General features: G+C 39.3%; 1 protein-coding gene across 1 annotated transcript in view; it reads right to left on the reverse strand.

Moving 5' to 3' along the window:
- Positions 1 to 12,152, reverse strand: part of LOC139689679 (mitochondrial carrier homolog 2-like) — a 24,666-nt gene extending 12,514 nt beyond the window's left edge. Inside the window, exons 1-4 of the mRNA XM_071586869.1 lie at positions 11,813 to 12,152; positions 11,653 to 11,737; positions 5,099 to 5,480; positions 3,014 to 3,200 (exon numbers count right to left, since the gene is read on the reverse strand). Of these exons, the coding sequence (XP_071442970.1) occupies positions 3,014 to 3,200; positions 5,099 to 5,480; positions 11,653 to 11,737; positions 11,813 to 11,920 (762 nt within the window). The 5' untranslated portion in view covers positions 11,921 to 12,152. The remainder of the gene's footprint in view (positions 1 to 3,013; positions 3,201 to 5,098; positions 5,481 to 11,652; positions 11,738 to 11,812) is intronic.
- Positions 12,153 to 13,095: the final 943 nt, after the last annotated feature.

Consider the following 13,095-nt stretch of genomic DNA (forward strand, 5'->3'; position numbering starts at 1 on the left):
CACAGATTACCTTGTTGATATTAGACAAAATAAATTTTTACAATGTAAAAATATCAACATCTTGAATTTGCTGTTTTTCCTTGAATTTACCTGTTTCTAGTACCAATGAGCATTTGGCAATGCCCTAATGATTTAAACCTAATGTGAATGGAACTAGCAAGAATGCTCAAAATGAAACATTGTTACTAAGTCGATTTATCCTTGTCTTTCAAGTACAACTATAAAATATTAATTATAAAGGGAGATGTACAAGAAACTCTAAGGCCAATAATAAATTTTGCCATGCACAATTCCTAAATACTTTCAATAAATATGGAACAACTAACATATAAATGGAGGATACAAAAAGACTCCTTTACTGATAAAAATAAAATACAAGAAACAATTGATGAGCATGGCATGATAAAAATGTATTACAGAAGTTTCATGGAAATTGAAATTAAATCGTTATTATCAACAATCCACTCCAACTGACTTATTTAATTCATGATTTACTAGTAAATTTTGAATCCATACATCTACTTTTTTAAATTAAACACAAAAATATTATGTGCAATATTCAGCCACATTGCCACGTTGATTTCCCACCGCAGTTCACCTTTTAAAATGGGCATAGTTTAATATTTCACTCGCACACTTCATAGGAAAAGAACACACACCCTTAGCCTGGGACACTTTTATCCTGAGAACTTATAAGCGGCCACCTTTCTGCAGAAAATCAATAATTTCATTTCCGTACGTTCCAGTCGTTCTCTCATTACAACAACATACAGGTATAACCATGGTTGAATATGGAGAATAGTCTTAATAAATTTTCATCCCTTTTTCTTTGAGGTTCTTCCATTGTGTGTCAGATGACTTAAGCCACAATAACGGTATCAGAGTGGCGAGAAGGGGGAGTTATATGGTGATTAAATAAGGACTGCGTGTGCTACCAGACACTTTTCTACTGAGAGCGATTCTTAACATAACATAGTGATCTGAGATGAGGTAATGTAGCCATGGGATGGGGAGAAAAAATAAACTCTGACTGTTCAAAATGGACGATTCCATGAGCCAATGTGGAGATATACACGGCCCTGAATGCTAAAGATTTGTGGCATTTTCCACTCGCTCTCAATGTTACTCCTCAAGAGTATTTAATCAAATATGTACGAGAAAAATGCAACCAAAATACCCATATCATTAAAATTTGGAGAATTTACATGAAATATCCAATAACCATGACATTGAACAGAACTCACCCTTATATTCATTTGCCAGTGGACTCAAAGGGGCGGATACAAGCGCAGAGGACTAAGTAAAATACCGTGGTTTGTAAAACTGCCATTGGAACTAACATGAAGGAAACACACTTAAAATAGCTGCAGGGCTACATTAAGGAGCATATGGTTTGTCAGACAATTAGATTGGGAGGGGGGGGGGGGGAGGAATTACCCCAACAAGAAGTAAAGGCAAGTTATTCTTTTGCATTGGTTACTCCTTACCTCCACTGAACTTAATGCTTTTGGGACTGTGTAGGGAAAGGTGAATTTTTGGACGTAAGAATGCAACAGAAATGCTTTCCATTCAAAAAATCATAACATATGAGCAAAAGGAAATTTCACATGATTATTGTAAAGCCGGAGATGGGAATCTCTTAAAGCAAGATAACCCTTGTGACTTGACTGAATTAATTGAATGGCAAACGTGTCGCAGAAAGGGAATAATTTGAGCCCTGCATTACCCTGGTAGGTAAGACTGCAGCGAGACGTTTCAAAGGGAGATTGGCTGCAGGACCAAATAATCCTCTTTTTCAATGCAGAATTGACAAGAATACAAAAGCAGTAAAAAACAATTAAAACTAGTCTTTAATAAAATGCTGTATAATGATCCTGCTTGATAAAATCAATAAATACACTAATAGTCAGTGGCCTAAAACCCCTAGCCACACACCCTTGTAATGGCTGGCAGAGTAAAATGTGGATGTGGATGAAACTTCCCTGGAAGGAGAACAATTTCATGAAACAATTGGCTAACTTTCTAGATGGGCCACTGAAATATTCAGGTTTCAGTCCAAGGTTGTGCCTTTGTTAAATGATTTTTCACATATTTAATCAACACACTAGTCCGCGAATAAAAGTTTTGTTCGGAGACAAAAATTTTCAATAAAAAATTAGAATCTCTTGAATTCAATATATCATTTACTTATTGTAACGGGTGGCAATTGTGGAATAGACTGGAGTGGCAACTTTATTTATTTATTTTAAAACATTGTTCAATACAGCAGTAGCGCCATTTTACAGTGAAAAATATTAAAAAAACGCGAAAGAAGACAAAATACAATAACAGCATAGCAATAACAACGAGAACCAAGCATGGGCCGGGGAAAATTTTAATTTACTGAAAGGTGGGATAAAGCTTGGGTGGTGAAGTTGTTGCATGATAAATTAAAAGGATCGACAGTGTGAGGGAGTGAATTTGGAAGGGAGGAGAGGCGAAATAGTAAAGGTGAGCGCTTGGTGAGAGATATCCCAGGAATAGTAGGCAGATGGAGCAGGGAGTGGGTGCGGGTGGATCGGGTTGGTATCCTGAAGTTGAAGAAAGATAGCAGTTCAGGGCAATCAATAGCCGAGTTTAGGGTGTTGTGAAGGAGTTTTAAGTCAGCTTTAAGTCTGCAGCTTTGGCGACTAGAAATGGATAGGGAAGACAGAACAGCATTTGAGGACATATTGCGGTAATGTGGGACTCGGTGTTTGACTATTTTGGCAAAGAAGTGAGAGATACAATCGAGGGATTTAAGGTTAGTTGGGGATGAGGTGGACCAAATGGGGGAGCAATATGATATGATGGGAAGGACAATTGTTGAGAAGTATGAATGGAGTGAAATTGGATCTTTAATTTCTGTGAAGCGGTAAAGAAGGCCTGTAGGGAGATTGCTTTATCTTTGACTATTTGCCGTGAAAAGGTCTGGTTCCATGACATTTTCACATTAAGGATTTTACACAGAACTTAAAAAAAAAGAAAAACTCACCGCAACTGTTGCCGCCGTATAGGTTTTGACTTCTGGGTCTTCCACTAGGTATGTATTTATGGCAAATGTGGCAGTACTGGAAATGACAAGGGCTAACAACTCTCCAATTAGTCGAGGTAACACTCCACTGAAGTAACCTAAAATGCCTCCTTCACGGTATATTTCACGAAAGGAGGCAAACAGTCCACTGAAAGCAAAGGCAAAAGCATATTCAATCCACTATTTAACTACTTCACTTCATGATTAAAAACTAATCTATGGAGGACTAATTTCCGGGAACAATAATTAAGGTTTCTTTTGTAATGGAGCAGGCTTTCATCCACCATAGACATGCTACATTCTTTTACTGCTTAGAGATTTTTCATATCCAACTGGATTCTAACAATCTTCATGTGCTTCAAGGTATTTACTCCAACATTGCAGCATTATTAAAATATTCAAAAATGAAAAATTGATGACCCTCCTCCGCAGGGATAATTCCCCACACTCAGAACACAAATTTAGACAAAGCAATCAAAAGAAAGGCTGGCAATTATTTACTTGAACTAAATAAACATGCACTGAATCATATTATTTCACACATTAATTGAAACTAATACAAATATCTAACAAGAACTCATTTATAATGATTATAACAACATGACCAGGTCACAAGCTTTCAATAGGATTTACCTTAACAATTAAACTCAACATGATGCGAAAGCATTGATCCCTTTCTCGTCTGCCTTTTTCACTTTGGCAGAGATGCTCACTGGCATGCACACTTATGTTCGATACATCATAGCAGCGCAAAATTCATTCCCTAACAACACCCACGATTAAAACCTGGATTCCTTAATTTTCAGCCAAGAGCTTCAGCCAGTTTAGATGATGTAATGTCCTCTTCTATTTTGAGGGCTTTAGAGGATGCTCTGATGACTATTTCTAGTATTCAACTGAACGCCCAGTTATCTTAACCGCCTAAGAGATTCACTGCAAGAGGCTGTCTAAGAGGCTTAACTGGCAGGCCAGAAATCATAGGATCCAAGTTTGAATCTCCTGGTGAAGTCAAGTCTAGGCGAATGATTTTTGCACGACTGTGAAATGAATCTCATCATCAGAGGGTATTGATTTCAACATGAATATAAAGGTGATCAAACAGTATTAATAACAATGAATATAAATTATGTAGGGGATTGGGATGGTGCAGTGGCTAACGAATGGGCTTCCCACCGAGAGGGCCTGGGTTCAAATCCGGGAGACAACAAATATTTTTCAGTGGTATCCTGATCCCTACTTGAGGTTCTTTGTGGAGAGCACTTTGAGTGAGTACTATGTTCGTCGGATGGGACGTTAAACTGTGGAACCTTTGGTGCCTTTTGACAAGAGTAGGCTAATGCCGATGCCAGGTTTCTCTCCCCATCCTTCCTTTTCCATCCATCCCTAATGGTGCATATGACCTAAGATGTCGGTCGCCTTCCATAAAAACTACTACTAAAATAAATTATATAATAGAATTATAAATTTAATAGTAGTAGTTTTAGTGGAGGTGACCAACAGCTGAGATCATTCGCGCAATTAGGGCTGGATGGGAAAGGAGGAAGGGTGGAGATAAGCCCAGCTTCGGCATTGGCCCAGTCAAAATTGAAGGTACCGAAAGGGCCCACAGCTTAACATTCCATCCGACGGACGGCACACCCACTTGAAGAGCATCCCACAAAGCACCTCAAATAGGGATCGGGATACCTCTGAAAAATATCTGCCCTCACCAGGGGCCCATGGATGGGAAGCCAGTACGCTAGCCACCGCACCATAGTGAACCCGTTACTATAAATTTAAGAGTACCTTAAATATAATACATGGACATTCTACCATTAAAAGTAATTCTGGGCACCTGAAATTCATTTGACTTCACTAAACGCAAACTTGATGAGGAAAATTTAAAAGTCGCCGAGATCATCCCAGTTCCCATCTAAGGGAAGAAAAAGCCAATTATTCATTTAGAAATCTTATTCATTGTGTGGGCTTAAACTGAAGGCAGGCTTTCCACCAAGCTAGAAGGGAGCGGGCAGCATATTAGACGTAAGTTACGTTTAGGATCCTCACGAGTATAAGGTTTCTCCGCCAACAAATTGAGCCATTGTCCGCACGGCCACAACTTGGAAGGGGTGACTCACAACCACGGCTACCGTCCGCCCGACAACATCCCTCGTCAGGCAGAGAGCAAACCGTCGCCTCTCCTCCTCCTCTGAGAGTTCCTCCCCACCTCCACTCTCCGAGTCCTCGTCTTCATCACCCACGCCCTCGTCATCCCCATTGGTGGTGTCACCCGTCCCCCCGTACCCTAGCGCCCTCCTCTTCTCCCAGTCAAACTGCCAGCTCTCGCGCACACGCTGGTACGTGAGGCTGCTCACCAGGCAGGAGCAGAGCTTGGGGGCGAGGCCACGGTAGCAGCCGGAAAAGCCATCTACGCCCTTTATGTAACTGACTGCAAGGGAGCAAAAGAAAGACCAATTGCTGTGCGAGCACAACACTTGAACCATTTCTACATGTAAACACACACAAATGATGAAAACTTTGCCCCTAGGCCCACTTGACTTATTTACGTTAGAAATATATATCAGAAGTACCATATTTCCCATTCTATTAGATGCACCTGATTTTTTAAATTACAATTTGGAAAAAAATACTTGGATATAACGGAAAGGATAAAAAAGATTTTGATGTTACACTTAATATGAAGCAATTGAATTGTTAAATTTAAAAGTTAGCAGCTATGTATTTGCCAACGCTTATTTATGATAGAATATCGGAGATTCGTCATCACTGGGCCAAAATGCTTTTAAGCTGCCTTGCTCTTATGTGTTCCGAAGTGTGATTTACTAATTCAAGTTTAAATCAGTATAATATGACAATCTTCTCCCTCAAGATCACGTGAGGTTATCATCATTTTAACTTTTTATGCAATGCTCAGTTTTTGTTAATTTGATATTATTGAAAATTGTATTGAAAACAACCATATTCTGTGCCTTTACTACATCACTCTTATACCATAACATTGAATGCCAATAGACTAAGAGGTCATTGGGAGAGATACACTTCATATGTATTAGTGAAGGGTTGACATCCCCATCAGCCCAAAGCACATCAAGTTCCATGGCAGCACCAGATGTGAGATGACACCAAACATTATACATTGTATTACTTTATGATATATTTTGCAATTTCTTTATCAAGTACTTTCAACAAAATATTAAAACTGGTGCTTTTCACTGCCTCAAAAACAGTGATTTATTTAAATTTGTAATAAAGGCAAACATTTTCTATTCGTGATCTAGGAAAAAATAATTAATAGTGAGTATTTTTCTGGTGAATTGGCGGGTGCTCACGTGTTGTAGTTAAACCCATACACCCCTGACCTATAGGACACAGCTGGGAAATAGGATTTGGGGAAGATGGGCCATAGGATACTCCGTGGTTCTCAATTCTAATATTGAGGGGCATGGTGCCCTGCCAATATAAAAAGCTGGGCAGAATTCACAATGTAATAATATGTACACGCAATTTTCTGAAATGCAGGAAGAAGTCAAAAGAAATGGGAGATATTTGAGAAGATGCTATTGCAGAAGGGAATTTGTGACAAGGATGGAGCAGGTTTCACATCTAGCATGACTATGTGGAGTCGGAGGGATTTTGGGAATTGGAGTGGATTTAGAAAGAGGACTAATGAATTTGAGAATATTAGAGAGACTAGCTGGCTGTTTAAATGTTACAGAGGTGTTTGGAAAGTATGTTGGCGACAGTTTGGTTGTTGGAGAGGATGGGTAAAGAATGATTTTTATTGAGTGCAAGCGAGAGAAGTAGGTTGTGCAAATGGACAGTCATATATCTTCTCAAAAGGTATTTCAAGGGTGTGCATACGTTTTTGGGTTTTTTGTTCAAAATGGAGTCTAAATAGCCTCATCTGACGAAAGAGATATGAAGCCTTGAGAGGAACTTATTCGGGGAATCAGGGCTGTTGCAGATGAGGTGGCCTCAGATAGAGAGAGAGAGAGTAGAAGAGTGACCGTTTAGTGTGGAGAGGATGGGAGCCATTGGAAAGAGAATGCAGTTCTTTGTTTATGGATTTGATATGGACTGAGCAATGGAATTATTATTGAGGAGGAACATTTGGACACCCAAAAATGTGATTTACGGGGAGGAAATGGTGGAAGTGAAGGAAATGGAGAGGATGTTGGATCGAGGGAAGAGATAAATGCTTTCAGAGAGTCCATACCATGTCGCCAAACATGAAAAACATTATCAATGTATCTCAGCCGAAGTAAGGGTTTCAGGGTGTGGTGGGGAAGAGGTCCGTTTGGTTGGGGATTGTACAGTTCACTCAGCCCAACAACATGTGAAATTGACACATCAGGGTAGGGGGTCAGATTCTTTCCCTGTATTACCTATGCTTTTAAAGGAAGTTCCGGTCCCTGAAAAATCACATGGTTCAGATGAAGCTTCAAAATACCTGAAGTATTGTGAAGTTACAATGGAAATGACTTAACATAAATAATGGATGACTGACAAAATTGATTAGCACGAAATGCAGGCATCTTTCATTCTGGATCCTATATTTTTTTAAATGAATATTTGGGCTACATATACTTACTAATTCAAAAACCTTTTTCTGTACCTCACAAAATATACCCCTGCAAAATTCCTCACAAATAATATTTTTGGCTAGAAATTACCAATCCATTACTTTCTCAGTTTTGACATCGGATTCCACGCTTGAATGAATGTGCCATTGAGAGAGTGCGTTGCTTCCTTGCTCTTTTCTCCTTCCCAGACAACTCCTCTTCTGAAAGGATGTCAGTGCAGCAGCAAATGCAAAAGACTGCCAAAACTCTTGGTGCTGCTAAACACACTTCCCAAGTATTTACATGGGGCACATGAGAACCCTCTGTCATTAGGGAAAACACCTGCGTTATGCTTCTAGAAATGTAAGCAAACCTCGGAGACTAAGATAAGGAAGATTTTTTTACCACAGGAGGATGATGCAACCTCAAAAAAGCTCGACAAAGGAAAAGTGCTAGGGTTTGAGTTACTATGAATCAATGACTCATGTCTTGGACACTCCTCAAACAATGATGATGCAGCCTCAAAAAAGAATGACTCCAGGAAAAGGCCCAAGGTTTGTGTTTTACTATGAATATAATAGATCATATCTTGGACCCTCCTACTCATGATTCCTGAGTATGCAATAGATAATAAAAGGGCAGGCAGAATGTTTGATGAGACAGCGGACACTAGGAAGAAAAGGAAATGAAAGAGTCCAAACTAGAAAGCAATGAACTAAGGATCAGCTGACTGAGGTAACTTTACATTCTGGCGAACTTTTTTCAGACACCGATAATCTCTAAAAGACATTGCTTTACATTTAGCTGACTTCCAAGTAATGAAAAGCAAACAATACAAATGAAAAAGAACTTACAACACAGTAAATAGATAACAAAAAACATCTGCGTAGGTAGTGGCATCCTTTGGGAGATGGCATTTATGCCGACGACGACATCATGGGTCGATACTATTCATTTATAAAACAAGCCATGCTTTAATTAAGTTTTAACTTTCCTTTTCCTTTCATGCAGATGATTACAAGAAAAGTTATTGGAAAAATAGACAAAAATCCCAATTCCCCTTGTGGTGAAACTCCGTGTCGAGTGTGGCTCGACATACAAGCTGCTGCCATCGCTAACCGTGTCGAGTCACACTCCACATCTGAGTGCAAAAGGTTAAGGGAGATGAAACTAAATAAGGCCGTGGGGGTGGATAACATTGCTGCGGAACTACTGAAATGTTTAGGAAAATGTGGGAGGAAGAGGCTATATGGCCTAATTCGTAGTATTTATGAGGAAGGAATCTGGCCGAAAGACTTTGTGAGATCAGTTTTAGTTCCTATTCCGAAAAAGGTAAAGGCCACGTCATGTGAGGACTACAGGACGATAAGTTTGATATCCCACGCAGCTAAAGTTGTTCTCAGGATCATAAACAAAAGGATAGAGAGTAGGGTAAATGATTACTTAGGGGATGATCAGTTTGGGTTTAGGAAGGGGAGAGGTATGCGTGATGCCATTGCAGTAATGAGATTATTAATCGAGAGGAATATAGAACACAACCAGGACGTATTTGCTTGTTTCGTAGATTTTGAAAAAGCATTTGATAGAGTGAATTGGGAAAAACTAATGAGTATATTGCAGAAAACAGGAATAGATTTGAAGGACAAGAGACTAATCCGCAACCTGTACATATCTCAGGCTGCTCAGGTGCGAATGGGGAAAGGGGAGTCCGGATGGGCAGTGTTAGGAAGAGGTGGAAGGCAGGGTTGCCCATTATCACCGTTGCTGTTCAACCTGTATGCAGAGGAAATGATTAAAGAGCCATGGGAAGAACTGGAGGTAGGAATTAAAGTGGGAGGGGAATTCGTAAAATCAGTTAGGTTTGTTGATGACCAAGCTTTAGTTTCTCAGTCAGCCAAGGGGTTGCAAGCATTGCTGAGTGAATTGGAAATTCAGTGCGACAGATATGGGATGAGAATCAATATTAATAAAACAAAGGTAATGCGATTTTCTATAAAGAAAAAGGCTAAGCTAAACATTGAAATAGGAGAGCAAAAACTAAAGCAGGTAGAACAGTTTACGTATCTCGGTAGTGTTTTGGACCAACACGGTCAAAGTAGTACGGACATAAGGAGAAGAATTGCGCTAGGCAAAGAGGCTTTCACAAGGAGGAGAGAGTTGATGACAGGGACCTTGAGGGAAGATATTAAGAGAAGACTCGTAAAAACTTTGATATGAAGCGTAGCGATGTACGGCGCGGAAACGTGGTCATTGAAGCAGGAGGATAGATGTAGACTGGTGGCTTTTGAAATGTGGGTGTGGAGAAGAATGGAGAATGGGAAATGGACCGAGAAGAAAACGAATGAGGAAGTACTTGCTATGGTAGGCGAAGATAGGGATTTGTTGGGAGTAATCCTATGTAGGCAGGAAAAATGGATGAGGGGCATTTTGATCGGTAGCGGATTGTTGAAGACTGTAATATAGGGGAGAATGTTAGGCAAACGAGGAAAGGGAAGGAATAGGATAGGGATGTTGGACGGGATGAAGGAAGTACTCGGAGATGAAGAGGGACCAGAGGTAGGGTAGGATGCCTGAATTTTTATTTTGTTATGAGTAACAAAATATTTATTTGGTAGTTGTGTCCATCCAAAAACCTACCTTAACCGGTAGATTACCAAATAAAATATACATACAAAACACACATACAGCTATTATTTGCTCTCAGATAGGAGGGAGATCTCAGGAATGTGTAAATATTCAACAGCACACAAGAGTTAATTAAAAGCTATTTATCTGCCAGACACTTCAAGTTGCAATTGCCATTGGGAGCCCTCCCCATTGTAGCCTTTGAGCTTAAGAGGAACACGAAAAACCAATTCCAGCAAAAATAATCAAAATTTGAATAGAATATCTAATTTATACATCATTAAACAATACATTAATCAGGTAGATTAAAAAAGTGGCAATTTAAGAGGTTTATTTGTGATACTGTCTAAAAACTTGCCTAAGCCAATGTAGCTATCCATTCTTAGGATATGGAGCACAATTGTTTTCATTCTTTTTGTGTAGAAAACTATTGCTACAGTAAGGCACAGAAGTTGTCATGGGTGTCGTAAGGACCAATATTTATAGATGTATCAGTCACAGAAAATAAATATTCTTTCCAGAAAGAATTGAAATACATTACTCTGTATCACTTGATGAAATTTCAGAGTTTTCCATAAATGATGGAATTCCCCTCTCTTATGCAGAGCCTTGAATACCGTCACATTCTCTTTGTCAGGTACTTAATAATCTTTAAGTTTCCTCGAGGAATATACATCGACGGGATACTTTGGAAACAAAGCAACCTCACCGGCGAAATTAAATTTACTTTCGTCCGGAAAAAATGTAGTCTCAGACCTCTATGCAATAACATTATGATGATTGACGCCTGTCGGTTTTCAGTGAAAGCTATTCTACTGTTTTAAGTTTCCTTGATTTACAATAATCGCAAATGTTGAATGTCTATCGTTCACAGTGATAGAAGCGGTTAATTCAGAAGCACGACTATGTAGCTAACCATATAACTACGAGGGAACCTTAAATGTCGCTTGAAGGAGAACGGTGGTACAAGCATAGGTCAGTAAGGCCAAACGAGAGCATCGGTGATGAGGAGAGAAGGAACCTCGCAGTTATGTAAGCATGGGGCGATAACAGAAGTAGCTTTGTGGTAAAATTATATTGTATTTGATTGAGCTTCCATTTTATTGAATGTAAAACCACTTTGTTTCTCCGACGACTACACTCATATTTCCCACGCATACATGCCATAACGTGACTTTAATGAATCCCTCAACTTTAACCTACGATAAAACGGTGCCATTTATGAGACTAGTACATTAAGAAACAAAGAACCAAGTATTTTAAATACCTTTACAAGCATTTTTAGAAGCTTTTGGCTACACCGTACTCAAAAGATCTTGGAACAATATTTTCGCAATCAACACCTTACCTTATTCTGAACATTGAAAAATTACAACCGAGTCAATGGCAACTAAGGACAATGAATCGACTTACCATACTGAAAAACACTGGGTAATGCTAACGCCGGTCGCCCAAACAGGGTTTTCGTCGGCCACGGTGCAATAGGCTCATGACCTAACTAAAAATGAGGAAAATTGTAGTAAAAAAAGGCTGGTAACTGTTGAACGAATTCAAACTTTTATCAACAACTTACTTGAATTAATAACTTAGAATATTCAAATGGGTGCGTTGCAGTAGTGGCCGCATATCTGAATATGTAATTGGCCCACGTAACTTTATCTTTCTTGTAAGATGAGACCATTTCAATTCACTTTTTGATAGCCTCAATTCACAAAATTAAAACAATGAAAATGGCCGGCTAAACATTGGAATTTAGCTGCAGAAAGTTTAATAATTGTTTAAAATCTTAAAACAGAACAATATGAGGAAATTAATGGCAGTGTGCAACGAAGAACTGGTATATCGACAATGAATTCCTATGCATTCACATTTCCGATTCCTAATCTTGCTTTCTCACTCGCTTCTCAATCTTTATCCGCACTCAATTGTTCGTCTAGATACCTCAAAGTCCTCTATACTTCACCTCGCTGCAATGAACAAATGATAAGCGGAAACCTGTCGGCCCTGAGACTGCCGTTCAAAATATGTGTAAATATTGTATATTCAAGCTACAGTTTCATCGGAATATGGCGTGGTAAATAGATTTAGGTGTTCATTTTGATGATAGATTAATATTTCTCATCATTAACTTCCCGCGAAGGAGTCTGTGGATGCGGATAATTCATTCTTATGTAGATCTAGGCGGTTCAACTAAGGGGATAAGGTTGATTCCATTGCATAACCTTTAGGCCGTTCAAAACATTTTCGGTCGTGTTATAAATCCCACCATTAGGATATAGTGCTCTACAGTATATGTGGACAAAACAGGAAGATCCAACAATGGGTGTGAGAACATTGTGCTTGCTTCCGGAACAAAAACTAAAATTCCAGTTGGCAAAGCAATTTTTTGTATTAAAACCTAAATGTGACTTCATTCCCGGAATTTTAAATTTAGAGAGAAAGGGGCATCAAATGGGCGCCCTTAAGTTGCGGGAAATCGTAGATAATTGAAATATTCTTAGTGACTTGTTGCTTTCCTTCAACTCATCGCTTTTCAAATTTTCATTTCCCGTATCACCCTCCAGATGTTACTCTGTGCAATGGGACGCTTGAACTCATACAAAGATAATCCTTCTCCCCTCCCCTACCAATTCTCTGACGTCATTCCCACCACCCTCTTTTCCCCTTTCCATCGAACATCCTTCCCCCACTGATCTCCCTCCCCTTGCCAACCGAAAACACCTTCCCCGCATTCTCTCCCATTCACAGAGGGTATATAAGACTGGAAATTTTCTGTATGTACCCTTGAATATAACACTATGCGTTGAAACCTAAGTCATCAATTAAAGATTTGAGTGAAAAAACAAAGTGTTTCAC

The sequence above is a fragment of the Hetaerina americana genome, unplaced genomic scaffold, assembly GCF_022747635.1.
Source record: "Hetaerina americana unplaced genomic scaffold, ioHetAmer1.1.p SCAF_27, whole genome shotgun sequence".
NCBI lineage: Eukaryota > Metazoa > Arthropoda > Insecta > Odonata > Calopterygidae > Hetaerina > Hetaerina americana.